The sequence below is a fragment of the Hylobates moloch genome, unplaced genomic scaffold (assembly GCF_009828535.3).
Source record: "Hylobates moloch isolate HMO894 unplaced genomic scaffold, HMol_V3 SCAFFOLD_4, whole genome shotgun sequence".
In the NCBI taxonomy this organism is placed as follows: domain Eukaryota; kingdom Metazoa; phylum Chordata; class Mammalia; order Primates; family Hylobatidae; genus Hylobates; species Hylobates moloch.
Window position 1 is genome coordinate 93,804,537 of NW_026652279.1, and position 25,206 is coordinate 93,829,742.

The following is a 25,206-nucleotide window of genomic DNA, read 5'->3' on the forward strand; positions in this document are numbered from 1 at the left end:
ACATTTAATTACATGTCTCAAAGTGGCAGGAACGTTTTTAAAAATACGATCATCTAATGATCACACCTAACAAAGTCAACAATTTCTTAATATCATCCAATACTGTGGTATACATTCAAGTATCTTCTTTTGTCTCAAAGATGATTTTTTTTTTTGGAGACAGAATCTCACTCTGTCGTCCAGGCTGGAGTGCAGTGGCGGCGCCATCTCGGCTCACTGCAACCTCAGCCTCCCACGTTCCAGCGATTCTCCTGTCTCAGCCTCCCGAGTAGCTAGGATTACAGGAGTAAAACACCCGGCTAGTTTTTGTATTTTTAGTAGAGACGGGGTTTCACCATGTTGGCTGGGCTGGTTGCAAACTCCTGACCTTAATCCACCCACCTCGGCTTCCCAAAGTGCTGGGATTATAGGCTTGAGCCACTGCGCCCAGCCAAAGATGACTTTTTATAGTTGGTTTGTAAATCAGGATCTAAGTAAACTCCAGCATTTACATTTGCAGTTTGATTGTTGTATCTCTTGAGTCCTTTTAAACCTTTGTTCAAGTCATCAATTTGTGGAGAAACTAGGTCATCTGTCTAGAGACTATTCCCATTTCAAACTTGGCCTTTTCCTTCTTTGTGGTATTGTCTCTTTCATTGCCTGACTGTTGACTGTCTTGTAAATTAGTAGTTACACGTAGAGACATGATTAAAGTTTAGTGGTTTTGCTTAAGGCAAGAATACTTCATAGGAGGTAAGATATATTAAAAGACACACAATATTCAGTTGTTCACTTTCAGCAATGCTGAAATGGCTAGGGGGTTTAGGTCTGTTCACTCTGTTTTAAAGATCCGTATCAACTTTTAACCGAATGCTTTGAGCATCCATTGATAATTATTGCTTAATCCGTTATTTACAACCATTTCTTCTGATTTTATTCACTGGACTTTAAAAACTTCCTTCATCAGCTGTTTAGTGCCCCTGAAATATGGTTCTTATAAGAAAGGCAAGATGAATCTTTGATGTTTTTCCTTTTATATATTAGTTTGAACTGTCATTGGAGACTAATGAGGGCTGCTTTTTAAAAAAATGTCATTATGTATACACACACACACACATACACACACACGTATCTTTTTTTGTGGAGAAAGTCTCATTCTGTCACCCAAGCCTGAGTACAGTGGCACCATCTTGGCTCACTGCAACCTCTGCCTCCAGGTTCAAGTGATTCTACTGCCTCAGCTTCCTGAGTAGCTGGGATTACAGGTGCGTGCCACCACACCCGGCTAATTTTTGTAATTTTAGTTAGAGACGGGGTTTCACCATGTTGGCCAGGCTAGTCTCAAACTCCTGACCTCAACTGATCCACCTGCCTTGGCCTCCCAAAGTGCTGGGATTATAGGCATGAGCCATTGTGCCCGGCCTAAAATGTCATTTTAAATTTATGAATTTGCAGTAATCCTTTTCTATTAAAGTTGACACTTATATTTAAGATATCCCAGGCTAATCTTGCACATTGTACATTTCTTATCGCAGATCTTGTATCAGCCATATCTTCAAGGTGTCCGAGTTCTTTGGATGGGAAAAGGGTGTTTAGAGAACACAATCTGGGTATAGGAGAAACTTGTTGCTGCCACACCTTTTCAGTGGACAGAGTTTGAAAACACGTACACACAAACATGCATGCATGCACACAGGCATAACACTTTCAGAGTTATAAAAAGACATAAGTTTATATTGATATTTCCAACTTAAGTTTACAAGGCTTTCTATTTTTATTATAGCATCTTTTTTTCTTTACATTAAAAATTTTGGTTCCTAAGAGTATTAACATAATTCCTTGTTTGCTTTGTCCTATGATATAGCTACAATAGTTTCAAAATAACAATATCAATAAATTTGTTTTTTTGTTTGTTTTTGAGACAGAGTCTTACTTTGTCACCCAAGCCAGAATGCAGTGGTGCTATCTTGGCTCACTGCAACCTCCACCTCCCGGGTTCAAGCGATTCTCATACCTCAGCCTCCTGAGTAGTTGGAATCACAGGCATGTGTCATCATGCCTGGCTAATTTTTGTATTTTTAGTAGAGATGGGGTTTCACCATGTTGACCAAGTTGGTCTCGAACTTCTAACCTCAAGTGATCTGCCTGCCTTGGCCTCCCAAAGTGCTGGGATTATAGGTGTGAGCCACTGCGTCCGACCAGTAGATTTTTGTTGTTGTTGTTTAAAATGATTAGACTATATCTCATTAGGCATGTATGGTAAACATTCTTTAAGTTACCTGAAGTAATTCATTTCTCTGTATTTCTACCATTGAATCCATACACATTTAGGTTTTATTTTTGTTTTTAATTTTAGAAATTTCTTTTTTTATTTTAGAAAAGATAGGGGGTACAAAGTAATGTTTTATAACAACATTCTTTCAGAGAAGTCTCATTTTCATCCATCTCTCTATTATTTTCCCTCTTCTATAAATAACCATTTTTGTTAGCTTTTTGTTTATCCTTCCTCATTGATTTTTAAAAAATATAAACAAATGGTCTATGGACATACATTTGATGTCACCCAATCTTAAACATTTTTCTCTGCCTAGCCTTTTTAACCTAATACTGTATATACTTGATCTCACCCCATAGTAGAAATATGAGAATTATCCTCATTCCTTTTTTATAGTTTCATAGTGCTCCCCAAATCTTCATGACTGACTTTTAAGTGTTTTATTAGCTAGCTTTTAGAGCCAGTGTTTATTAATGGAAGGGAAAAGGAAGGCAATACATATTTATCAAACTGTGTGTCATTTACTTTATAAAGTAGGGTTATTCCCCCCGACCCGCCCCAATTACTAGAGTGGAGAGAAGTAGAGTTCAGTAAGATGTAGTGACATGCTCCCAATGACATGGCTGGTAAGAGAGAAATTCATAGTTAAGGATTTGATGTCTTTCCAATACATCATGAATACTGTGACTTGGCATTTCAGTGATTGTTAGACTGTCATACTGGTGACTTTTTCATGTAACATTTCAGGGGATCTTGTTTTTTTATTTTTTGTTTTTGTGTGTTTTAATTTGGATGTACCTAAGAACCTGATAGAAAACTTTACTTTTGTGATTTCTAAAGAATTTTTGAGAGTTGTATTTTAAAATGTATAATAAAATGCAGTCAGTGTTATAGTAACAGTAGTAAGCGATTGTCATCTCTTTCTGTTCTCTCAACCATACACCGGGAATTTCTCTCTTGAAAATGTGTTGCCCTAAATTTAACAAAACTTTTTTTTTCTGTTGCAGTTTGGGAATACCTGCTACTGCAATTCAGTTCTTCAAGCACTTTATTTTTGTCGTCCATTTCGGGAAAAAGTTCTTGCATATAAGAGTCAACCTAGGAAAAAGGAGAGCCTTCTTACATGCTTAGCAGATCTCTTCCATAGCATAGCCACTCAGAAGAAAAAGGTTGGAGTAATACCCCCTAAGAAGTTCATCACAAGATTACGGAAAGAAAATGGTAATTCTACTTCCCACTGTATTAATGACATACTAGGAAGGTTAAATATAGCGTGCCATAATTCCAGCACTTACTGAGCATCATCTGTATGCCTGATAACATGTTAGCTGTTGAAGAAACAAGGACGACACTCCTTTCTTCAAGGAGGCACTCATTTACTGAAGGAGATAGTCTCACAGTAATTAATACAAGATACAATTAATGTTTGCATTGCGTTATACAGTGATAAAATTCTGTGTGGCAGCAAATGAGAAATCACAGTTTCTCTTTTTGCTTGCTTAGCTTTTCTGTCAAGAATGAAGGGTATTTTTTTTTTTTTGCATGCTTATGCATTTGTTGTTTTCATAATGCTTTCGTGTGTGTTAACTCATTGGATCCTTGCAGTAGCCTTAGATAGAGAGCATGTCATTTCCCCCATTTTAGCCATGAAAAATCAAAACCTAAAAAAGGCTTGCCAGGAGCCACACTCCGGGGAAAGAGCTAGAAAAGACCTTTTGGCTTAGGGTAGATAAGTTTTAATCCCCCATCCCCTTTTAAAAATAGTTACTGAGTAAGCCCCACCTCCCTTTTCTCTTTTGAAATAATTGTTCATTTAATTTTCACATGCCAGTAAGTTAGACATTATCACCCTATGAAATAACTGAGGCTCAGAGAGGTTAATTCGTCCAAGGTCCCACAGAGTTACTAAGTGGTGGAGCTGGTATACAAATTTACTTCTCCCTGACACGTAAGCCCAGTGTTCTTTTTTTTTTTTTTTTTTTTTGAGACGGAGTCTCGCTCTGTCTCCTAGGCTGGAGTACAGTGGTGCGATCTTGGCTCACTGCAAGCTCCTCCGCCTCCCGGGTTCACACCATTCTCCCGCCTCAGCCTCCCGAGTAGCTGGGACTACAGGCGCCCACCACCACGCCCACCTAATTTTTTGCATTTTTAGTAGAGACGGGGTTTTCACCATGTTGGCCAAGATGGTCTCGATCTCCTGACCTCGTGATCCTCCCACCTCGGCCTCCCAAAGTGCTGGGATTACAGGCATGAGCCACCGCGCCCGGCAGCCCAGCCCAGTGTTCTATTTAATGTGGGACACTGCCTCAAAAATTCAAATGGAATTTAGATACCGTGTAGACTTCTGGCTTTTGTTTAATGTAGGCATTTTAATCATGTAGAAACAAAATTGAATGGCATTTTTAGTTGATTTGTTACCTATTAAATAGAGGCTCACAGGCAGGATTTAAGAAGTCTTTAAGATTGATTATTAAATACCCTAATGTGTAATCCTGCCCTTAAATTAGTCAGTTGACACTGTACACAGTGAATTGAGGTAAGCCTGGATCATATCTAGTTCCCTGAAATATAAGATGACCCAGAAATAGGCTATAGGCTGTTATTCTTGAATTTGATACATTTGTTGAAGATTTGTTCGTTTTCCCCACCATACACATGTAGAATAATTAATTGCTCTCAAAAATACATCTTGTTTCCCCTAATGAAAGCTAAACATATATACTTTATTAGATTACAGATCTGTTTATCTTGTTTTTTAGAAAATCAAATATAACCTTAATGCTCAAATGTGGATTGAGCAATTAAGTCTTCTCAGTCTTTTTGTGTGTGTCTGTATGAAACTTTAAAAGTTTTGTCCTTGTGGAAAATTTATGTACTTGGTAATTGAACATGGCACCCTTTCTCAGTGACTTTATTAGTATTTTTTAAATGTTCAGTGCCTGGACATGGTGGCTCACACCTGTAATCCCAGCACTTTGGGAGGCCAAGGTAGGAGGATTGCTTGAGCCCAAGAGTTTGAGACTAGCCTCGGCAGCAAAGCAAGACCTTGTCTCACAAAAAATTTTAAAAATTAATCGGATGTGGTGGTGCACATCTGTAGTCCCAGCTACTTGGAAGGCTGAGGTGGGAGGATCGCTTGAGCCCAGGAGGTTGAAGCTGCAGTGATCCCTGATTGTGCCACTCTCCAGCTTGGGTAACAGAGCAAGACCCTGTCTCTAAAAAAAAAAAAAAGTTCAAAAGTATGCAGCTCATACAGAGCATACATTATTTCCCTTTTCATTTAATAGTACATTTCTCTTGGCCTTATTAACCTATCACATGGGCTCTTTATACAATGATTTTATTTTAGTTAGGTTGACCCTCATGCTGAATAGAGGTAAAATACAGTTACATACTTATGGCTTTATATGTTTGTTTGTCAAACTTGGGGTATTTTTACAGTGTTCGTTATTTTTTCCAAATGGGCTTTTTTTCTTTTTTCTTCTCTTTCTCTTTCTTTTTTTTTTTTTTTTTTGGTAGAGATGGGGTCTCATTATGTTGCCCAGACTGGTCTTGAAATCCTGGCCTCAAATGACCCACCTCAGCCTCTCAAAGTGTTGGATTACAGGCATGAGCCACTGTGTCTGGCCTTATTATTATTATTTATTATTATTTTTTAATAGTTCAATAGTTACTAATTTTTTTGTATTTAGGCAGATTGAATTGGTAACACAATAGAGTTCTTAAATACTTCTTTGAAAGAGACTGATTCTAGAATAAATATTTATTCTAAGCCCATCTTCTCAAAAGTTTTGCTTCATTTTTCTAAACTTCAGAAATAATGCTTAATAGAAAAGCCATTTTTTAATAGAAAAGCATTTTTATTATTTGATGTTGCTGACATTTGCAAATATGTTTTGAAATATATTTTTGGCTTTTGAATTTTCCCTTGAGAATTGTGTAGAGAAGAATATACAAATCAAAGAGGATTTAATATATTATTCATTGCATATCTTTCCTTCTGAGATTTTGTTTGTTTTAAATCTTTGGAAAGTATGTTACTCATTTCAGTATTTCCACTGATTTTCACTGGTAGATGGTTCTCACTAAATTAATTTCCTGCCATACTATGTTAAAAATTTTATTCTCAATAGATATTAGCCCCGTATTGTTTTAACCACCATTGCTTTATGTTACTAATCTTTTTGATGTCCCTGGAAAGAACTGATTTTAATTTCTATTTATTAATGAATTTTTGTTTTTACAGTTTTAACTCATGTTACCTAATCATAGCATAAGAGGACTGTTGCACAGTGCTCCTGCATAGAGTACAGCAACACTGGCTCCATGCATGTTACCTGCTGATGGGATGGATGCTAGCAGAGTGTTTGAGTAGACTAATTATGATAGATATATTTCCTGTTGTGTGCCAGACACTGTCTAGGAACTGATGATACAGAAATATGCCTTCAGGTACCTGACACCCTCGTGGGGAAGCAGACAGTCATCAATTGTGTGATGCAATGTGTCACTGTCATGAAAAAAAGAAGACTGGGAAAGGGGACAGAGGATGAGGGAGTTGCTAGTTCATATGTCAGTCGTTGGGGAATGTCCTTGATTAGGTAATGTTAGATCAGAAAGTTGAAGACATCATTTGAAGATCTGAGGCAAAAATGTTACCATCAGTAAGAAGAAAGTGCAGGTTGCCTGAGTGCTTGAAGGATGGCAAGAAAATTAGCATGGCAAGAGTGGAATAGGATGAAGATAAAGTCAGAAGAGCAGGGGCCTAAAGCTTGGGTTTTATTTGGAAAGCCATGGGAAGCCACGAGAGGGTTCTGAGCAGGTGGGTGATACATTCTGATTTGTTTGAGAAGACCCTTTGGCTGCTGGGTGGGCCTAGGCAGCATGAGAGTAGAGGCAGGAGACCAGCCTGGAGGCTGTTGCAGTACCCAGGTAGGAAATGGAGTCATCTCTTTACAAGTACTGCCTGTGGGTGATCTACTATTATTTTGGAAGAAATACAACATAGGTTGGTGATCTGATTGTGTTAGCTAGAGTTGACCCTCGACTGGACTGTCTGGGATCATTTTAGGTGGGCCTGAAGGCCACATCAGCTGGCATCTGTAGCTGTGTGCTCTGACTCACTGAACCTTAGCAGTGTCGGTCATTTAAGTTATTGTTTGGGGGCAGATCTACTTTTCTGTCATCATCTTAGTTGTTTCAATCCCTATTGTCCATTCATTCATTCATTCATTCATTCATTCATTCATTCATTCATTAAAAAAATGGGAAATACATCTCATTATGTGGCAGGCACTGTTGTCAGTCCTAGGGATGAGATAGAAAGGGTCCTTGTTCTTAAGGAACCTGCATGGACATAGCAGCGTTTCATGTGCCGTGGAGAGATTAAAAAAACAGATAAATTTAAGTCTTGGTCTCCCTCAAGTGAGGAAATTTTAGTTGTTCACAAATAATACCTGTTAAATATATTTGAGTAAATAATTTCTTATGTTTATTTCAAACAATTCTTTTTCTCCAAAAGAGCATAAATGGTATTTTGTGTAATGAGAGCTTATAGCTATTTCTGAATTATGAGGAGAACATAACCTATTTTTAAGCAGTGTTTTTCATTTTTTTTTGCATTATTGTTGCATCTATATCAGGACTATAGTAGTTTATAATCATACATTTATTTAATAATGAAATTGTCTGTCTCTCCCACTAGACTGTCAGTTCCATGACGGAGGGAACCTATTTGTTTTTGCTCACCATTGTATTCCCAGCACATAATCCAGTTCCTGGCACATAGTAGGTGCTTACTAAATATTTATTGAATGAGTGAATGAATGAATGAAATTGTTAAACTTCCAAAGCAAGTTTGAAGTCCACCTTTCCCATTATGCTACTTAGCAAAGAAGAAAGCAAACCATAAGAAAACCAGGGTTTTAAAAATTAAATATAATTCAGTTCACAGGGATTGTCCTGAGGTCATTCATCAGTGTTATTTTGATGTTTATGCAGTCCTGGTTGATGCTTTTAAAACTATAGTGGCTGCTTTCACGTACAGCAAAATTCTGGCATATTCAGTATACTCTAAGGAAAATGGACTATAAATAATCTTAGAAATATTTCAACAAAAGTTTAAAGATTATTTTTTGGTTTACTTTGCATCTCGTTTTCAGAGCATTCAAGTCATTGGAGGTATTTTTGTGAATATGAAATCATTGCTCTATGTTAAAAGAGCATCCAAAAAAAGATGTACATTTTAAAACAAAAACATTTGCACATTTTTACTTAAAAAATAATTATTTTGAAAAACATGTATATGCTAAAATTCTTTTCAACAGGGAGAAATTAGGCTACTTCAGATTGTGGCATCAAGCCAATATGTAGTTAGCCACTGTAGGGAATTAATCATCTCTAACCTTAACTAGGTCCTCAGCAGTGTTTATAAAATCTTTTCACTAGTTCTCCCTGATTATTCTTCTTTTTAGATTCCTCTAGGACTTTTCCAGTTGGTTTCCAACTTTTCTTAAGCCCCTCAGCTCAACTTTAGCATAATTATCTTCCAATCCTTGTCTTAGTGGACCTGTTTGAGGTGGGTGGTTCCAGATTTGTGACCCGGAAATGGGTGAGTGAGTGAGAGATAAAGGTTCTTGAATTGTAAGGGATTGAGGTGCATGCACGTCGGGAAGCTGCCTAGACACTGACATGTCAGGGTTGGTGCAGGAGGCAAAGTGGAGAGAGAAACTGTGAATCAGGCCATCAGTGGATGAGGGGGAGGTTGGAAGATGACCTCAGAGAGAGGAGGGTTGAGGGTCATAGTGTGGCTGTATCTTGGACACTTTTGTGATTGAGAGCAAGTAGCAGAACTAGAAAATGCCAAAGGTTGATAAGGCGAGGGAGTTTGTTTAGAACAGAATGCAGGACCTAGAGGGAGCAACTTAGAAAGGGTTGGGAACAAAGAAAATCCCAAGGATGAGAAAGGAAATAAGGTACAATAAGCAAATGAAAGTAGTAGAGGATAGGAGATTGAGGTTGAGAGGGGAAGTGTTTATTATTTTCAGGGACGGAGGATTATTGCATTGAGGGGCAAGGTTAGATAATTTGCTTCAGTTAGCTCAGCTGTGGTCTAGACTTTTCCAACTGGTGGAACCACGCGAGGTTCTATGCATGACTTGGCCCGGCCTCGGAGGGATGGAGTGGACTGCTGAGAAGATTTTTGAGTTGCAGGCTGTCTCAGTGTTGGGAGAGGTTGCATAGACTTCTGCTCTGAGCAGGGAGAGGGGAATGGTGTCCCAGTGCTTTAGATCTACTATCTCTTGTGGACAAAAACCCACACACAGTGTACCAAATTCAAGATTAGTTGTTAAGTCCATGTAGGCTAGTACGGAGCTCTTAGAACTCATGACTTTTATTGTTTTTAAATATAACATGGGGATTTTGTTAAAGGCTAATGGGTCCCTCAGGCTAAACTTACAGCAGAGAAGTGAACTGTGGCTTCAGTTGCATTCTTAATATTATTGTATTTGATTTGAGACCCAAATTTGTCGAATGGATTTGGGTATATGAAAATAATTAAATAATAACATGAAAAAAATTATTGTGAATTTTACCATGTAATGCAAGAGATGCCAGGGAAAATTCCTAGGGAGAAAGATTCAGGGTCTATAAATTAAACTTGTCTATTTGCAGTGTGAAACTGAAGGAAAGGAGACTTAGTGGGTTAAGTGAAGGGAGCTGACTTGAACTAGGTAGATTTAAATGGAAATGGAACAGACTAGACATGCAGGAAATGAACTTTAAAAATTGAAAGGGTTTGGGAAGTAATTGTATATGAAGAATATGCAACAGACAGGCAGATTGCTTGAGCCTAGGAGTTCGAGATCAGCCTGGACAACATAGCGAGACCCCTATCTCTTAAAAAAAAAGGAATGTGTAACACGCAGTGACGGGGAGCGAGGAAGTGGACTTTTTGTATGGAAAGCTCTATTTTATTTTTAAGCGTACAAATAATATATGCATAGATTCTTACAATAACATTTTAGTACCAAACAAACCTAGAAGTTTCCCTGAGTGTTCTGCTTCCTCCCCAGCTCCTCAATCTCGTCTTCCTTTGAAATACCTTGATCCTACCAAACCCTTTTCTATGCATTTAAATATATATGTCCAAATAGGAAGCCACAGTTACATTTTATGGGAACTTAAACAGTGGTGGTTTCTTTTTTTCTTTTTTTTTTTTTTTGTTAGACAGTCTCACTCTGTCGCCCAGGCTATAGTGCAGTGATGCGATCTCGGCTCACTGCAACCTCTGCCTCCCGGGCTGAAGTGATTTTTGTGCCTCAGCTTCCCGAGTAGCTGGAATTATGGGCGCCTGCCACCGTGCCTGGCTAATTTTTGTATTTTTAGTAGAGATGGGGTTTCACCGTGTTGGTCAGACTGGTCTCGAACTCCTGACCTCAGGTGATCTGCCCACCTCAGACTCACAAAGTGCTGGGATTACAGACGTGAGCCACTGCTCCCAGCCGGTTGTTTGTTTTTCATGAGTGGGATCCACATGTGTTCAGCATCCTTGTTTGGCTTTCTGTCTTGGAAATTTTGCCATGTTAATTCAATGGAACTGCTTCCATTTTAACCGTTGCCCAGCATTCCCTAACAAAATTATAGCATAATTTAAATAAATCATTCTCCTGTTGATAAACATTTAGGATATTTTCAGACTTCTGCTGTTATAAATAAGCAGCCGTATTTATGCTTGTTTCGGTACATGCACAGATACTTACCTGGCATTGATACCTGGGAGAACTAGGTTGCATTATTTTAAATCTGTTACCAAAATTGCCTTTACAACGTGCCATGCCAGTTTATACTCCCAGCAGCAACAGTTGAGAATGTCCATTTCTCCATACTCAAGCTAACACTGGATGGACACGAAGTCAGTTTTTATTTTGCCAAAGTGATGGGCAAAATGATATTTTGTCATTGTTTTAATTGTTATTTCCCAGTCCCTTGTCATGTATTATTTAGGCATTTGTATTTCTACTCTGAATTGGCTATTATTTTCCTTTGCCAGTTAAAAAAATTTTTTTTCTTGTTTTGTAAAGGGTTTTTAAAAAAAAATATTCTGTATATTAAACCTTTACATAGTCTGGATATTAATATGCAAATAATTATCCTTGTTTGTCACTTGTCTTCATTTATGTTGACTTTGCCATACAGAAGTTCATAATTTTTACATAGTCTTTGATGTGTTTTGTATTCTGTTCAGTAGCAGCAACAATTATATAGGTTGAGCATCCGTAATCTAGAAATATGAAACTTTTTGAGCTGCATGATGCCACATGGGTGGCTGAGGTGGTAACAACTTTACTTTCTGATGGTTCAGTGTACACAAATTTAGTTCCCTGCACAAAGTTTTTAAAAATACTATATGAAGTTGCACTCCATCTTGGGCAACAAGAGCAAAACTCCATCTCAAAAAAAAAAAAAAGAAAGTACTATATATATAAAGTTACCTCCAGGATATAAGGTGTATATGAAACAAATGAATTTCATGTTTAGATTTGAGTCCCATCCCCAAAATACCTCATTATGTGTATGAAAATATTCTCAAATCTGAAGCAGTCTGAAGTCCCAACCACTGCTGGTCCCAAGCATTTTGGATAAAGGATATTCAACATGTAGTGATATTGCCAGTATTGTTACTGTGGTTGTTGTTGAACAGAATACAAAACCTATTGTTGTATTCTAGGCACTTTTAATCTTCCTACCAGCCTTGTGAGGTATAGGTACTGCTGTGAGCCCCCTTTTTCAGATGAGGAATTATGGAACAGGGAGGTTGAATAAGTTGCCTATGCCACACGTGCAGTTAGAGGTAGAACCATAGCATCAACCCAGACAGCCTTGCTCTAGCAGCTGTGCCCCCCCCAACCCCCATAAATAGCTTCACTCATTCCCTTTCTGTTTTTACAATAACTTTGCAAAGAAAGATGGTATTCTGTTTTGTTGTTGTTTTTGAGACGGAATTTTGCTCTTGTTGCCCAGGCTGGAGTGCAGTGGTGCAATCTTGGCTCACTGCAACCTCCACCTCCCGGGTTCAAGCGATTCTTCTGCCTCAGCTTCCCAAGCAGCTGGGATTACAGGCGTGTGCCACCATGCCCGGTGAATTTTTTGTATTTAGTAGAGACGCAGTTTCACCGTGTTGGCCAGGCTGGTCTCAAACTCTTTACCTCAGGTGATCCACCTGCCTTGGCCTCCCAGAGTGCTGGATTATAGGCATGAGCCACTGCGCTTGGTCTGCTTTTTTTTTTTTTTTTTTTTAAACTTACCATGGGATTGAACATTTTCTCATGTTTCTTAGCCTTTTGATTATTTTTTTCTTATAAATTGATTGCCATTTATAAGATTGCCCACTTTGGTTTTCTTTTATATGAGATTTGCTTTTATATGTTGAAAATGTTAATAATTTTCAGGTTTCACTTTTTTAAAACTTTTTTAAAGATTTCTAATACATAGAACTTAATTTTATGTAGTCATATCTGTATCCTAAAATGTAATTGTTAATTCCTTTTATCTTAGACTTTCCCTAAATTTTTTTCTAAATTTGTGTGCATTCATTTTTAAAATGTAAAATCTTTCTGGAACGTATTAAATGTATATTGAGGATCTAAAAATAAAATGTCCTAAATAGGTAATTTTTCTCAATGCATTTTATTGACCAATTCATGTATGTTCTTGTGTGTGGGCTCACACTGGGCATTACTTTGTGTGTGGCATGGTGGAGTCAGGCTGCCCAGTTTGAATCCTGGCTCTGCCATTTCTTGGCAGTGTGACTGTACTCTCTCTCGTCCCATTTTCATGTTTACAAATAAAGTTAATATTACATGGTTGTTGGTGATCAAATGAGATACTGCCTCTAAAGTCCTTACTGTTCTATGGTAGAGTTGTATATTGCCAAGCACAGGGCAAAGCACGCTTGATGTTAGCACCACCAATATTTCAATTATATTTACTCATTTGTGTAACTGCAGGGAACGTTTTGTGGAATTATAAAGTCTCACATTTGGAAGGGACTTGAGATTATCTGGATTATATAGATAAATCTTGACAACATGATTCTTAAACCTGACTGTACATCAGAGTTAGTTGGAGGAGCTTTGAAAAGCCCCACGTTCTGGCCTTACCCTTATCAACTAAATCAGAATCCCTGGGATGTATGGTTCAGTAATTTATTTTTGATAAACTTTGTGGGTCTAAAGCAATTGGCTTGGCATTGGCAAATGGTTGTCCAACTTCTGCTTTAAAGCTTGCCATGTTGAAATATTTGTGGAATAATAAGTTAGGTAAGCTAATAAGCAATTTCTTAAATTCTCAGTATCTGTTATGCTAATGTATAAGGATAGGTTTTGCCCTTTTCTCAGGATCAATTAGTAGTATTTTTAAACAAGATTTTAATTAATTTTACATTTTCCCCAAATACAGATAAAAGTTTTAGATGTGAAAGTTATTTGTTATACATTACAAAAACATTGTGCATTTATATTTTAGTTCTGATCCAATACTAGATATTCTTTTATAAATTGGTTTTTTATGAAGTTATGAATTCTGAAATAATTCTCTAATATTATGTTTTTATTTTTAGAGCTTTTTGACAACTACATGCAACAAGATGCCCATGAATTCTTAAATTACCTACTAAATACAATTGCTGATATTTTACAAGAAGAGAGAAAGCAGGAAAAACAAAATGGTCGCTTACCTAATGGTAATATTGATAATGAAAATAATAACAGCACACCAGACCCAACGTGGGTTCATGAGATTTTTCAGGGAACATTAACTAATGAAACCAGATGTCTTACTTGTGAAACTGTAAGTATATCATACGATTTTGTATAGAGAAAAATTGAATTACTACGTTAAAGGTTGTTCTTTGAGAAAGACAGAATGGAAGATGAACTTGAAAGTTGTAATTCTTAGGTATAGGGGTTAAAGGTGTATTTTTCATTTAAAAGGAATCTGTCTGTATTCTTAATGTAATGTTGCTTATTGACAATGAATACCTGAGGTGATAGAAAGATACTTACTGTAGCTTGAACTGTTTGATTTTCTCTCGGTTTAGGAGGCCATAAAACCATGTTGTGGAAATTATGTCTTAGGACATAATCTCATAGGATCATACAGATCAGGGAGGCATATTAATTTGTTTTTCCTTTTTCTACGATTACCTTTAGTATCCATTGTTGGGATAAAAACTAAAGCATACAGTGTACCCTCAAGGAGGGGAAAATATCCCACTTGCTGGACACTTTGTAAAGATGAAGCTTGAAAATTGTTACACCCAGGCTGGAGCGCAGTGGCCCAATCTCAGCTCACTGTAGCCTCGACTTCCTGGGCTCAAGCAGTCCTTCCATCTAAGCCTCATAAGTAGCAAGGACCACCAGCACGTGCCACCACGCCCAGCTAATTTTTAAATTTTTATTTTTTGTAGAGACAGGGGTCTTACTGTGTTGCTCAGGCTGGTCTTGAACTCCTGGGCTCAAGCAGCCTTTCCACCTTGGCCTCTGAAAGTTCTGGGATTACAGGTGTGAGCCATTATGCCCAGCCAGTCATGTTCTTTATAGCATTTTCCCTATTCAGTACAGAATCCAGTTTAGAGGGGGACATTGCATTTAGTTGTTTCTTCAGGCTTCTTTAACCTGAAACATTTACATGGTCTTTTTTTTTTTTTTTTTTTTGAGAATATGCCTCCCTCACCTTTTTAAAATCAGATGTTCTCATATTTAGTGTCTCTGATGTTTCTTCCTAATTAGATGCAGGTTATGCATTCATGGCTAATAATAATACATCATTCATGTTGTGTCTTTCTCGGGGCATCACGTCTGTAGGCACACAATATCCATCTGCCTCTCGGTGGTGAAGTTAATTTTTGATCACCCAGTCAAGGTGGTGGTGTTTCTCCATTTGATTTATTTATTTGGAGACAGGTTCTTGCTCTGTCACCCAGGCTTTAGTGCAGTGACACTGTTATAGATCATTATAGCCTCAAGACTCCTGGGCTCAAGTGATCCTCCTGCCTCAGCCTTCTGAGTAACTAGGACTACAGTGCATGCCATCACCCCCAGCTAGTTTTTAAACTTTTTGTAGAGAGAGTCTTGCTGTGTTACCCAGGCTGGTCTTGAACTCCTGCCCTCAAGTAACCCATCTGCCTCAGCCTCCCAGAGTGTTGGGATTACAGACATGATCCACCGTGCTGGGCCAGTTTCTCCACTTTATGATGACTTTTTTTTTTTTTTTTTTTTTTTAAAATCCCCTTGCAATTAGGAGGCAGTCTGTGGGGAGAGACAAATACCTCCCTCCTCATCAAAATCTCACCTAAGATTTAGCATGCATTTATGATTTTGCCTGATCTCATCTTTACTGTGGCAGTTGCGCTGCTAGTTTTTAATAACATTGGAAAAGAGGGTCCACAAGCAAGAAAGCTAAGAGTCCTGTAAAGTCTCCATAGTTTTGCCTTTTCCAGAATATTGTGTAGTTGGTGCATGGTATACAGCCTGTTTGGATTAGCTTCTTCCACTTAGCAATATGCATTTAAGGTTCGTCCATGTCTTTTTAAGGCTTGATAACTTATTTCCTTTATTTTTGGCTGAGCAACATTTCCACTGTATGGATGTGCTGCAGTTTTTAAAGTTCATTCACTTACTGAAGGACGTCTTGGTTGCTTCCAGGTTTTGCCAATTATGAATAAAGGTGCTATAAACATTTGTGTGCAGGTTTTTGTGTGGATGTGAGTTTTTACTTTGTGTAAATATCAAGGAGCATGATCACTGGATTGTATGGTAAGAGTATATTTAGTTTGATAAGAAACCAACATTCTGTCTTCCACAGTGGCTGTACCATTTTTCCTTCTTACCAGCAGTGAATGAGAGTTCTTGTTTCTCCACATCCTTGCTGACATTTGGTGTTGTCAGTTGGATTTTGGCCGTTCTAATAAGCGTGTAGTGTTGTCTCATGTTAATGTGCAAGGCCCTAATGACATATGATGTTGATCATCTTTTTGTCTGCTTATTTATCAACTATATCTCTTTAGTGATGTGTCCAGATCTTTTGTCCATTTTTTAATCAGGCTGTTTTTCTTTGAGTATTGTCGAATTTTAAGTGGGGTTTTCTTTCGGGTATAATTTTGGATACTAGTTCATAATCAGGCGGGTCTTTGGCAAATATTTTCTCCCAGTCCGTGACTTGTTTTTCATTCTTTTAACACTGTTTTTGGCAAAGCGGAAGTTTTTTTTTTTGAGATGGAGTTTCGCTCTTGTTGCCCAGGCTGGAGTGCAGTGGCTCCCCGCAACCTCTGCCTCCCGGGTTCAAGTGATTCTCTTGCATCAGCCTCCCTAGTAGCTGGGATTACAGGCATGCGCCACCATGCCCGGCTAATTTTGTAATTTTAGTAGAGACAGGGTTTCTCTGTTTTGGTCAGGCTGGTCTTGAACTCCCAACCTCAAGTGATCCACCCACCTTGGCCTCCCAAAGTGCTGGAATTACAGGCGTGAGCCACCGGGCCTGGCTGGCAGAGCAGAAGTTTTTAATGTTTTAATTATCAGTTTTTAATTTTAATAAAGTCCAACTTTTTCTTTCATGCATTATACTTTTGGTGTTGTATCTAAAAAGTCATCAATAAACTAAAGGTCCCTTAGAATTTCTCCTATGTTATCTAGGAATTATATAGTTTTTCATTTTATATTTAAGTCTGTGATCCTTTTTGAGTTAATTTCTGTATAAGGTATTATAAGGTTTATTCTGGGTTAATTTTTTTGCATGTGGATGTCCATCTGCTCCAGCGTCATTTGTTGAAAAGACAGTTCTTTCTCTATTGAATTGTCTTTGCTCCTTTGTCAAAGATGAGTTGACTTTTATTTGTGTGAGTGTGTTTCTGGTCGCTCTTTTCTGTCCTGTTGGTCTGTATATCTGTTCTTTCCCCACTACCATGCTGTGTTGATTACCGTAGCTTTAGAGTAAGTCTTAAAGTCAGGTAGTCTCAGTCCTCTTACTTTGTTCTTCTTCAATATTTTGTTGGCTATTCTGGGTCTTTTGCCTCTCCATGTAAACTTTAGAATCAAATTTGTCAATACCCACAAAATAACTTGCTGGGATTTTGATAAGGATTTTGCTGAACCTATAGATCAAGTTGGGAAAAAAATGATGTCTTGACAAAGTTGAGTCTTCTTATCCAAGTACATGCACTGTCTCCACTTATTTACCACTTTTTTTGCTATCTTTCATTGGAGTTTGGTAGTTCTTCCTCATATCAATGCCATGCGTGTTTTGTTAGATTTATATTTAAGTATTCATTTTAGGGGTGCTAGCACCAACTATGCTGGGTAGAAGATGAGTAAGACATAAGCCTCTGATCACAAGATACTCCTATGGTAATGAAGACTGGCAAACCAGTGTTCAGGCAATTCCAGTACAGTGTGTTATCGTATGTGTATGCACAGGATGCCATGCCAGCCAGAGAATAGTAGACCTAATCCAGGTGGGAGTGGGAAGGATTTGGACAGGTGAGGGACGGGCTTCCTAGAGGAGCTCATGCTTGTATTTTAGAAATACAATTGGTAATGTCTCAGGTGGTAGGAAGCTGGTGTCTATAACACCCTTTTCTGGTGTTCTCTATGAGGGTTCCTTTTCAGTCTCATTCCTTGGCTTCTCTTTTTCCATTCTTTAAATGTGGGTGTTCCCCAGGGTTTCATTGTCGGTTGCATCTCACTTTGAATTGGGAGGATCATGATCATGTTCCATTTTATTATCACATGTGCTGATGAGTCTCAACTCCAGATCTCCACCCTAGACTTCTTCCCTGAGTTTTAGACTGGGATCTCCCCATATTGTGCATGACATGACATTAGGACACATTAGTCCAATAGCAGCCAGATGTCTTTTCAACCACTCTGAAAAGTGAAATACTGCCCTACTTGGTGACCACTTGGCACCAACTCAATCGCAAATATAAACGTAGTAACTCATGCACCCAGGTCATCTAGAGCATCCTTGTGTCTAGGTTTTTACATGATCATAAAAGGAACATTTCAAATGAAGACCCCTGAGGCAGTGTCTGAGGACTTCATTTTGAGGAATACAAAATTGATTTTGAGAAACACCAGACTGTGTAACTTTTACTTCTCTATAGCTTACATGTAAATTCCGGCCTGATCTGGCTTTAGCCTACCTCTGCCATACTATCTCTTGTCACCCTACCCACTTTTCTACAAAGTTGATGTGTTTTCCTTAAACGTAGCATGTCCTCTTTTTTTCTCTCTGAGTTGTCTGTGTTCCCCCCTTCTTTTTCACCAGACTTTTTGAGACTCAGGTCAGTTATCTTGTAGTGTTGCTGTATCTTCCATTGTACAGTGGAATGGCATCTTAGAGAAGGGGTTTAGGTCCTACGGTTAGCTTAATGTTGAAGTCAAGGAAAGTCAATCACCATTGGAACTCCCTTCAACTGTCTATAAAATACGCTATGCACAGTACCCTGGTTTATTTATATTTGCATAAATACATACTTTGTACAGTCACACGTTCTGTGACAACTTACTGAGTTGTTCTATGAAGAACTCTACGTACTAATAATAATCTTGATGTAGTATTAAAATGAGAAAGCGTTTGCTTAACTGAGTGGAGAGGCACAGGTTGCTGAGTCAGACGTATCTCCTGTTGCACACGTACCTTCAGGATGGACTTGCTGAAAGAAATAGCTAGGAAGATTTATGTCTAAAGTTCTGTCCTGTTCCAATTCACATGAGCAAGTGATAACTTTATAAGATTATTTACCCATAAATCAAACAAAACTTTATATTAAATTTTTAGGAGAAATAAAGTCAGTCACAAATGAAGAATGTAATTTAACATTTTGGGCTAAATTTTTTTTTTAATGACAAAACAATACAGATATCCTGTCCTGTGTGAAGCATTTTTATTCAGTCTTGGCCTATGTTTTTTTAAGAATCAGTGTATACGGTACAGTTTATTTCATGCTTTAAAATAACAAAGACTTTGGAAAGTCATGAACTTTCACATCATACTAGCCTTTGCCAGTGAGAGTCAGTCAAAAGTGTACTTTGGTGTTTTATTTATACATCTAGTAGGGGTTATTTATTCAGTGTCCTTTTGGATAATCCAAATTAAGTAGTTTTCTTTTGAACTTGAGGGAAAAGAATTGTTTACTTACTAATAATAATAGAATGCATTTAATTCTGTTAATTGGGAATGGTGGTTTACTAGTATTTGAAAATCAAAGACAATTCACTATTTTTACAGATAAGCAGCAAAGATGAAGATTTTTTAGACCTTTCTGTTGATGTGGAACAAAATACATCAATTACTCACTGCTTAAGGTATATGTAGAATTATTTAGTTTAAAATTTAATAATTATTTTTAGTCTGGAATATTTTTTAATGGATACATGATTTCCTGGTATCTACAAAATAAATTTGTTTTGAATTTCACACAGGGGTTTCAGCAACACAGAAACTCTGTGCAGTGAATACAAGTATTACTGTGAAGAGTGTCGCAGCAAACAGGAAGCACACAAACGGTAATTTAGTGCTTTATGGATTTTTAAGTGATTTTTTTTTTTGTAATTGATGTTGGCGGTGGGCTTAGAAAAAAATCTAGGAAAATTTACATTGAGTAAAAATTCTTAATTCTATTACTAACAGTTAATGTTCATTAAGTATTACTAGGTAAATGATATTCTACTCGATGTTTCTTTTACAAAAACTGTGTACCCTGAAGTGATTTCCTATGTCTAGCGATTATTTAATCATCATAAACCAGCACAGTTAAAATATTTGGCTTTGAGGCTTTCCTGATGATGTAAACTTTTTTCTTGGTGAAGAGGGTTGAGGGAGATAGTACTCCCCATTGCCTGTCCCCCACACCCCCAGTTTCTGCTTTTCCTACATAGGATGTTGTACATTCTCTTAACATGTTATTGTAAGACTGGTTTGGTATCAATAAATGGAATAATAAACATCATCATCATCATTTCTTATTTTGAAATAGTCTCAAACTCAGAGAAAAGTTGCATGAATAGACCAAGAAAACTTTTTTACCCTAAGCCATTTGAAAGTAAGTTAACTGATATGTACCTCCTGGCCCCTGGCACTTTAATAGGTATTTCCCAGCAACAGGGACGTTTTCCTATGTGCGCACATCCATCCAAATCCAGAAAGTAACATTGACATGCTACTGTTACTGCAAACCTTATTTTGGTATCAGGATGTACCAGTAATGTCCTTTATAGAAGAAGGATTCTGTCCAGAATCCCACATTACATTTAGCATTCGGTCTCTTTAGTCTGTTTCAATTTGCAACAGTTTCTCAGTCCTTTCTTGACATTAATGATACTGACTTTTGATAATCATAAGTTAGTTATTTTGTAGAATGTCCCTCAGTGGAGTTTGTCTCATGTTTTCCTGTGATTAGATACAGGTTATGTATCTTGGACAGGAATCTTACTGTGTTTTTCTCATCATGTCCTGTTAGGTAGCATATGTGACTTGATTTGTGCCATGTGTTGGAGTATCCCCAAGATCACTTCTAGGACAGGTGGTTTCCTAGAAGGACTCACAGTGCTCAACATCCAAGCATGCTCACAGCTAAGATTTATTACAGGGACAGGATATAAAACACAGTCAACAAAGAGAAAGCCAGGAAAGCACCCAGAAGTCACTGCCCCAGTGGAGTCACAAAAGACACTTAATTCTTCCCACACTGAATTGTGACAACACAGGAAGCTCACTACAGACTCAGTGCCCTGAGTTTTTATTTGGGGCTAGTCATGTAGGTACCCTCTGCCTACCATGCCCCCAAATTCCAGACTCCCAGAAAGAAAGCAAGAGTTCAGCATAAACTGTCTTGTTTGTTCAAACAATTTAGGCACAGCGAGACACTCTTATTATTTGGCTAATGGTGGGAACATGTCTGAAATCCAAGTTTCCAGGTGCTAAAAAGGACCATCCATGCAAGCAGGCCTTTTTTTTTTGGAGATGGAGTCTTGCTCTGTCACCCAGGCTGGAGTGCAGTGGTGTGATCTTGGCTCACTGCAAGCTCCGCCCCCCGGGTTCACGCCATTCTCCTGCCTCAGCCTCTCGAGTAGCTGGGACTACAGGTGCCCGCTACCACGCCCGGCTAATTTTTTGTATTTTTAGTAGAGACGGGGTTTCACTGTGTTAGGATGGTCTTGATCTCCTGACGTCGTGATCCGCCCACTTCGGCCTCCCAAAGTGCTGGGATTACAGGCATGAGCCACTGCGTCCAGCCTCAAGCAGGCCTTTCTAAGGATAGTTTGAGGCCATGTGAATCCCTTTCTGAACCTCCCATTACTGTTCTTGGCTGTTATTGAACGTTTGAGTGAATGTTCCCCGGATGTTTTACAGAGTTCTTCACTGTTAATCTTTACTTTTTCTCATTGTAATTTAGAAGTATTTTATGTAGAAGTATTTTGAGATTGTAAATATTTCATTTTTCTTTTTTTTTTTTGAGACGGAGTCTCGCTGTGTCGCCCAGGCTGGAGTGCAGTGGCGCAATCTCGGCTCACTGCAAGTTCCGCCTCCCGGGTTCACGCCATTCTCCTGCCTCAGCCTCTCCGAGTAGCTGGGACTACGGGCGCCCGCCACCACTCCCAGCTAATTTTTTTGTATTTTTTTTTTTTAGTAGAGACGGGGTTTCACCGTGGTCTCGATCTCCTGACCTTATGATCCGCCTGCCTCGGCCTCCCAAAGTGCTGGGATTACAAGCGTGAGCCACTGCGCCCGGCCAATATTTCATTTTTCATTGAACTTTCATTTTATTCACTTTTAAAATCTTACAGTGGACCCAAAGGTTCCTGTTTTATTCAGTGGATTGTTATCCATTAGCATTCTTACTTCCGTGCTCACATTATCTCCAGTCTGGCCAGGGGGAGCTCCTCCAAGCTGGCTCCTCTCTTCTTGATGTGCCCAGTCATTCTCCAGTATTTCTTTCCTTTCTGACTCAAGCTGTTCAGGCTCATTTTGCTCTTTCTTTGCCCCTACTCTGGAACAAGCCATTTCTCCAAGCCCTGGTTTCTCTTAGGGGAAAACAATAAACTAGGATCTTGTATAGTTGTGCTCATTGCTATTGGGATGTCATTGTTCCTGAGCCCGCTTAGTGAGCAGAGCTAGAGGATGGATGAGTATTTATAAATATGCACACACTTTTCACATCTGTATTTATTTCTCTTCTACATCTATTGATCTCTTTATCTGTATTGAAAACCATGAATACACAGTGATAATCTTGTAGCCACCACCATAATATTTGTAATTCCTTTCTTCGACAGTGCAGTTGGCTGCTATTATCCTTACTAGGTTTACTTATTTGGTCATTGCACCTTTAGGTAACCCAGCTTATTCTCTCTGCCTTCCTGCCCCCGCTCCCTGCATGCACACACATGCATAAACACACACGCACGCACACACACACACACACACACCACACACACGCACTCTTCCCCTCTGCTTTGGCTTCCCCCTCTCCTGCCTGTACAGATGTCTGTGTTATTTGGCCCCATCAAATAGTTGAACTGAGTTGTTCATTAAGGGAGGGGAAGATCTCAGATTTTTAAGTGATTATGTTTTTGTTTTGGACACAGACATTTCCTAGGAAGGAAAGTGTTTTTGGTAATGGACCACAGAATCAAAACAGATTACTCACTGTTTCTGTCCATTAGTGCATATGATGGGGAGCACCTCAAAGAAGTTTAATCAGAGGGATAGGGGCTGAAGCATTACATTCATCCTGAAAATGCCTTAGAAAGTACCTAAGACTGTTGGATAAGTAAGAGTCAGGGACTAAATGTAGCTAAGAGAAATACAACTTTCAGACTTTACTGACCATAGGGAGGAAGGCCCATCTCTGAGCAAAAGACACCCTTTCCCTACAATGATGGTTATACAAGTAATCACATGTGAGTAATTGAGAATTGTCTGTAAAATCGAGCTCTTTGTTTTAAAGACATGAAATTTTAATGTATTAGAAAATACATGAAGAATGTATATTCTTTGTAAATAAATTAGAAAATACAAAAAAAAAATTAGAAAATACAGATAAATGTAAATCAAGAATCACTGTAAAAGCTATAAAATGTTAACATTTTTGTGTATATCTTAGATTTTTAAAGTGTGTATGTATATACACACATAGTCCCTAAAATGCTATCAAACTTTATGTATAAGTTTGAAACTTTTTCACTTAAAAAATTGCAACCATGTTAATGAAAAAATATTTTCATATCCTTCTTAGGAGGTGCTGCATTGTGTGTGTGTGTGTGTGTGTGTGTAATTTTATATATATGTGTGTATGTGTATGTATATGTGCATATATATAAAATATATATGCGCATATATGATATATATGTGCATACATAAAATATATATGTGCACATATATAAATATATAATATATGTGCATATATGTAATATATATATTTTTTAAGAGACAAAAGATTTCTCTGTCACCCAGGCTGGAGTCCAGTGGTACGATCTTAGCTCACTGTAACTTTAGACTCCTGGGCTTAAATGATCCTCCTACCTCAGCCTTCTGTGTAGCTGGGACTACAGATGTGTGCCACCATGCCTGAGTAATTTATTGAATTTTATTTTTTATAGGCGGGCTCTTGCTATGTCGCCTAGGCTCATCTTGATCTCCTGGCCTCACGTAATCCTCCTGCCTCAGCCTCTGGTGTAGCTGGAATTACAGGAGCTAGATACCATGCCTGCTGCATAGTATCTTTTTTTTGTATGAACATACCATAGTACCATGTATCTACCAGTTGTCTAAATCTAACAATTTAGATTTTTTACACTGTTATAAACAGTGCTTTGATGAACAGTTCTGTGTGTATATACACATATTCCCCACATATATTTGGACACTTTGTAGCATAAATTATGTATAAGTTTCTGGAAAGACAACTTTACAGAAGTTACATATTTCTCATTAGGATCTAGTATAAACCTTTCTGATAATTTATGGTGTGACATTGAGCAATTCATTTAATATTTTTGACCTTTACTTGGATGAATTCACTTCTGAAAGTTTATAGTTCTCAGTCTTGGAATAATAGGATAAGCTTGTGTTGAGTATACAGACCATAGTTCTTAGTAGAAAACCAAAAATCAATTTGACGGCCAGACGCGGTGGCTCATGCCTGTAATTCAGCACTTTGGGAGGCCAAGGTGGGCGGATCTCCTGAGGTCAGGAGTTCAAGACCAGCCTGGCCAATATGGTAAAACCCCGTCTCTACTGAAAATACAAAAATTAGCCAGGCGTGGTGGCACACGTCTGTATTCCCAGCTACTCTGGAGGCTGAGGCAAGAGAATTGCTTGAACCTGAGAGGCAGAGGTTGCAGTGAGCCGAGATGGCGCCACTGCACTCCAGCCTGGGCAACAGAGTGAGACTCCATCTCAAAAAAAAAGAAAGAAAAAGAAAACATTCCATTTATAATAGTATTAGAAACAATAAAATACTTAGGAATAAACTTACATGGCAGAAGACTTGTATATTGAAAATTGTAAGATGTTACTGAAAGAAATTAAGATACAAATAAATAGAAACACATCCCGTATTCATGGATGGAAGACTTAATATTGTTAAAATGTCCATACTACCCAAAGCAACCTACAGATTCAGTGCAGTCCCTATCAAAATTCCTATGGCATTTTCTGCAGAAATAGAAAAAAACATCCAAAAATCCACATGGAATCACAGAAGACCCTAAATAGTTGAATAATCTTGAGAGAAAAGAACAAAGCTGGAGGCATTAAACTTCTGATTTCAAAATATATTACAAAGCTAAAGTAATTAAAATAGTATGGTACTGGCCTAAAGACATATAGACCAGTGGAACAAAATGGCCCAGAAATAAAACCATACATATACAGGCAACTGATCTTCA

The 25,206-nt window shown here is 38.1% G+C and overlaps 1 protein-coding gene across 7 annotated transcripts in view; it reads left to right on the forward strand.

The window, feature by feature from the left end:
• The window catches only part of USP12 (ubiquitin specific peptidase 12), a 111,450-nt gene that overhangs the window by 67,716 nt on the left and 18,528 nt on the right, over positions 1 to 25,206 (forward strand). For 5 of the 7 annotated variants that reach the window (XR_009213203.1, XR_009213202.1, XR_009213204.1 and 2 more), the window contains exons 3-6: positions 3,262 to 3,475; positions 13,875 to 14,104; positions 19,544 to 19,620; positions 19,738 to 19,821. Coding sequence is in view for 3 of the 7 variants with exons in the window: in XM_032150598.3 (XP_032006489.1) it covers positions 3,262 to 3,475; positions 13,875 to 14,104; positions 19,544 to 19,620; positions 19,738 to 19,821 (605 nt within the window). In the remaining 4 variants the exon portion in view is untranslated. Of the gene's footprint in view, positions 1 to 3,261; positions 3,476 to 7,958; positions 8,042 to 13,874; positions 14,105 to 19,543; positions 19,621 to 19,737; positions 19,822 to 25,206 lie in introns of those variants that run through there. The other 2 variants (XM_032150599.2, XM_032150600.2) reach the window with 2 other exon arrangements.